We start from the raw sequence: 5,000 nt of genomic DNA on the forward strand, positions 1-5,000 counted from the left end.
AGATGTCTCCTCCACCCAGCCGTCTCCACCCAGATGTCCCCGACCCTGATGTCTCCACCCAGATGTCTCCACCCAATGTCTCCACCCAGATGCCTCCACCCAGCCGCCTCCACCCTAGCTCCAGCAGCTCGAGGCTCCGCCGGGCTCCCCTGGCTGACTGCCTCATGGATCCGGCTCGCCGACAGCGCCTTCAATTACTTTTTAATTTCAAAAGCAGCTTCACTTAATACCTTAAGTACCGTTGTATAACCCCCCGGGTTCCTCAGTCTCAACGTCTGAAGGAGGAAACGTCTTCCTCTCTCCACCATCTCTTGAGAGATGACCAGCGGCAGCTCGGTGTTTGGTTAACCTCTGATTGCGACGGTTCCTCCATTGTTGTCCCAAATATATTCACCGGCTCCACAAAGAGGCGGTGAAGCCTCAGCGTTTATGCAGCAATCCCTGTTTTTTTTCCCGAAAGAGCCTCGGATGACAAGTGAGCAGTCTTAAAGATCTCCTATTATACTACTTTTCTGGTCTTCATTTCTTATTAATGACTCCTATAGCGCAACCTGACACGAATCACAGCACAAAAAACGATGTCGATTTTCGGGAAACTCTTCCTCTCATCTGGGCGCTTTCAGCATTCTCTGTCAACACTCCGTTGTGATTGGTTACCTTCCGGAAGACCTGCGAAGGGCATTACCATACATGGAAACACCGGATAGTTCTACGTAGATAAATCCCGGAAATTTGAACAAGTGAATGGCGACCGGCCTCCCTAGTGTTTAGCGCTCTGCACAGCCACCCCAGACTGTCAGCAGGGAACACGTCTACATGCATGAACGTCATTATTTGACACTTTAGTATGGTTAAACATGACTATAAATCATTATAACAACGTTTATAGGTCATAGAAGTCGAAAAAGCATAATAGGTGCTCTTTAAGGACAACACTGGCCAAGGTAAGAGGCCTAGCTACCCCGGACAACACGGAGGAAAACACTGCTCCTGTCCGTGACGTCAAGGGGCTGTTAATAAGGAAAACAGCAGTGTCCTTTAGATGACCTGCTGCTGGGAAGCACTCCCCCCCCTCCCCCCCCCTCTCCCCCCCCCTCTCCCCCCTCTCCCCAGGAACCCAATCACCATAACCATGCCTCCATTATAAAATAAACACTTCTTTCATGGATAAATGCGTTGTTGTCACAAAAGGCACTGTCAATACGCCATTCTGTCCTCCCATCACTAGGACTCCAGCAGAGGCCTATTACCTATTACCTATTTCAGGGAAACGTGAACGTTTTGACGTAATGGGTCAATAGTTACAACGGTGGCAAACAACCACCCATTTTACAACAACAACCCGTGCTTCGGGAACCACCACGGAACATTGTTCAACCACACGTGAACACTCCGGGACCACGGCGGAAGGCTCCGGAGTGAGAGCGGAACGTTGTGGCACAACGTTCCGGAACGATGATGTTAAATCCCGGGAACAACGGCGCAGCATTCCTGAGTGTCGGCGGAATTGGACAGATTGCCGGCGTTACAGGGAAGACTTTTCGGCGTGAGTGTGCTGAAGTATGAGAGGAACACATGCGCTCTGTACATTACGTTGTGTGTGAGCGTGAATACTGTTCTAATCGGTTCAACCTCCTTTTTCTTTAATTCAAAGAATTAAAAAAAAAGCTAGTTTTACTAAATGTGGAGGATGTTCAGCGTCATCATCGTAAGTGTTAACATGATAGTCAATTAGCAGATGATTACATCCTAACCGAATGAGCTTAATTGAACAACCCTTGCCTGATGTAATTAAGGAGCAGAGGCTACTTGCTCTAGGATGCCTATAGGTGATGCTGGGAATCAAACCCAGTACCTTTATGTACTGGGCGTGAGTCCCTCCATCTGCTGGAGGCCAGGCTGTCCTGCCATCACATGTCTAGCCAAACGCTCCTGATTGAACTGCTGGCCGCCCCTGGAGGGAGGGATCTCTGTCCTGGGGCCTTCTCATGGTCTCTTCTCTCTGGGTTTGGGGGCTATGTTTTCCCCCGGGGGAGCAGTGGTTCTCAACTGGTCTAGCCTCAGGACCCACATTGGTCATTGAGTCTCCCAAAAAAGAAGAAAGGATGCCTTCATGTTCTGTTAAAAACATGGAGCAAACAAAAAGCTGCAACCATTGGGGCGCAACTCGGTGAAGAAGCGAGCCTGAGTTCGCTCATCGACTACTTTCTAAACAATAAGGTTCTCGATGCTCTGCCCCCCCACTTGATACCGTCCAGGTAGAGGAGGAGGTAGAGGAGGAGGAGGAGGAGATAGAGGAGGAACAGGAGGAGGAGCAGGAGATAGAGGAGCAGGAGGAAGAGGAGATGGAGGTAGAGGAGGAGCGAGAGATGTTTGAATGGTTAAGTGTGTCAGCTCCCGCCCTCCCCAGCGAAGACCCGCTGAGCGAGGGGGCAGAAGGTGGTGGTGTGGTCAGGTGTGTGCCTGTGAAGGCCCCTTGAGCGCCCCCCCTGCACAGAAAAACAGACTTGACTTCCAGGGCGTGTGGTGCCGTGCCTCACCGCTGACTTCCTGCGCTCCGGCGTCGGTGAACAGCATGCTCATCACCTCCTCGAAGTTGCAGCCGGGCTCGGCGGTGTGGGGGTCCTGCGCCACGTGGGTCAGCATGCGCTTCAGCACGTCGTCCAGGGACGCCGCCGTCTCGTCCAGCAGGATGCTGGCCCGCGCCAGGAACCCGTCCAGGTCCCGGTGGGCACGCACCTCCTCCTCAAAGTTCATCAGGGTCACATACTGCAGGGGGGGGGGGGGGGGGGGGGGGGGGGGGGGGGGGAGGGGGGGGAGGAGGTGGAGGGGGAGGAGGTGGAGGAGGAGGAGGAGGTGGAGGAGGTGGTGGTGGTGGAGGACGTAGAGGGGGTAGGGGGTAGAGGAGGGGGAGGAGGAGGTGGTGGTGGTAGGGAGGGTGGTGGTAGAGGAGGAGGAGGTAGAGGAGATGGTGGAGGAGGAGGAGGTGGAGAAGGAGGAGGTAGAGGAGGTGGTGGAGGAGGAGGAGGAGGAGGAGGAAGAGGAGTTTGGGGAGGAGGATGAGGTGCAGGAGAGGAGGTGGAGGAGGTGAAGGAAATGTTTTAATGGTGTGTCAGCTCCTGTACATTCTTAATTAAGTGCACATAATGAAGAATAAGTGATCGTTTATAATATCATATATGCATATTTTGTCCTAAATATCTGGATGAAATTTCTGAATCTTAATTTTTAATTAGGTTTTAATTAAAAAATGAATTAACATCTTTGTAAAATATGGATCAAATCAGATCTAGGCTAAAGAAAGGCTTTATAATTTGTACTGAGTAGTCAGCACATTGATAAATAAAGTGATGGAGGATTAGAAGATGGTTATGATTTATAAACATCTGGGATTTTGTCCTTGCATCGCATATGTTTTAATGCGATGCAAAATAATTAATGCAATTTAAACAAATCACATTTAAAGGACACGCAAAATGGACATCTGGCTTTTACTTACTATTTTGTAAGAAAACAAATAAATTATAAAGTCTGGCACAACACAGATGGGGATATGTAACCTTCCATCATAATCATAAATACATATTCACAATAACCCAGTGTCAAAGTACTACTCTGCAAATAGTCACAACATCATAACAATTGAACAATAACAATGAATATTTCATCAAGATAAAGTTCTGTTATGCAACAATACTGTACGGTGCATTTTTTTGCACCTCCATTATAAAACAGAGAACTTTTACAACAACAGAACTTGATGCTCTTACCCTTCTGGAAGTGTTCAGTAACACACAGCCTGAGTCATCTGGGTCTGGGGGACAGAACAACAGTTAGATCAGCCCTGAAGATGGGATGATACTGATTAAGCCGGGCTACATGGCTGGTGTAGCTAGGGTATTTAGCTAGCCGTCACTCTGATTGAAACCTCATTGCTGGGGTTTGACAGCAGCATCTGTCTACTCCATTATAGGCAACAGATTGCATGTTCGCCATGTGTTGCTCTTGAACACGCGCGCTTTGCTACATGTTACGCATCGCTACGTCCCTAGCACCGCCACATGCCTAGCATTGCTATGTGCTTGGCAGCAGCGATACATGGCTAGCATCACTATATTTGATTAGCTTAGATTCCACCTCATCGTATTGCGTTTTGATACAAGCTTTTCAAATCTTTGTATTTTTCTTCACTTCTTTCCGTTAATCCCGATAAAGACCTGTTGAAAGTGAAAATTGCTTGTTTCACAAATTTCTTCTCATTCGTAAAGCAGTCAAACTCAGGCTGCGATCGCTGATGACTAAGAGAGTAACAGAGGCGTTCCAGCAGGGATGAGTGATAGATCTCAGCTGAACCAGGCGGCATGGTTGCTCAACCCCCCTAGTGGTTTCTAACAATGTAGTCAGTAGGAAGCCCAGCTGTGGACCTACGCTACGCGTCAATACCTCTCCCCTATAACACGCCTTCCTGTCTCTAAACACTGTCCTCTCCACAGAGGCATAATACATTCAATGAGCTAGATGGGAATTAGCTGCAAAAAAATGCAAGAGCTCAGACGGTGAAAATGTATAACGAGGATATACCTCCAAAGATAATTGCCACTGTAAGTATGTTTCAGGCAATTTACAGTGGTTGTACTCAAGTTTGATCTCTTGCATCTGTCATCTGCCACATCCTCTCTTCTTCAAACAGTTCCCCCTTACCAGCAGAGGTATCCTCTAGTAACCTCTAATATAGTACAGTGAGCCCCGGAGTAGCACAATGGGCTAATTCAACCCACAGTGAGAAGTTACAGAGTGTTAACCATGGGAGAAGCAAATGATGGAATAGAGATTAAAGGCGGCTTGAGGAGAGGAAAGTCGAAGAAAGGAAATGTCAAGAGCCTAGTCTCTGTAAGCTCCTAGTGAAAGAGGAGAGGAGTCCTGATAAGACCTGAACACTCTACTAACGGGGACACTGCTCTGGTCCTCAGATAACACATACACACTCTACTAACGGGGAC

The 5,000-nt window shown here is 48.5% G+C and overlaps 1 protein-coding gene across 2 annotated transcripts in view; it reads right to left on the minus strand.

Annotated features, from left to right (window-relative positions):
* Window positions 1-1,121: 1,121 nt before the first annotated feature.
* slc4a11 (solute carrier family 4 member 11) overlaps window positions 1,122-5,000 on the minus strand; it is a 52,724-nt gene continuing 48,845 nt past the window's right edge. For both annotated transcript variants that reach the window (XM_030355860.1, XM_030355861.1), the window contains exons 4-5: window positions 3,771-3,814; window positions 1,122-2,769 (exon numbers count right to left, since the gene is read on the minus strand). In XM_030355860.1, the coding sequence (XP_030211720.1) occupies window positions 2,452-2,769; window positions 3,771-3,814 (362 nt within the window). In that variant the 3' untranslated portion in view covers window positions 1,122-2,451. The remainder of the gene's footprint in view (window positions 2,770-3,770; window positions 3,815-5,000) is intronic.

This window comes from Gadus morhua, chromosome 5, assembly GCF_902167405.1.
Source record: "Gadus morhua chromosome 5, gadMor3.0, whole genome shotgun sequence".
Classification (NCBI taxonomy): Eukaryota; Metazoa; Chordata; class Actinopteri; order Gadiformes; family Gadidae; genus Gadus; species Gadus morhua.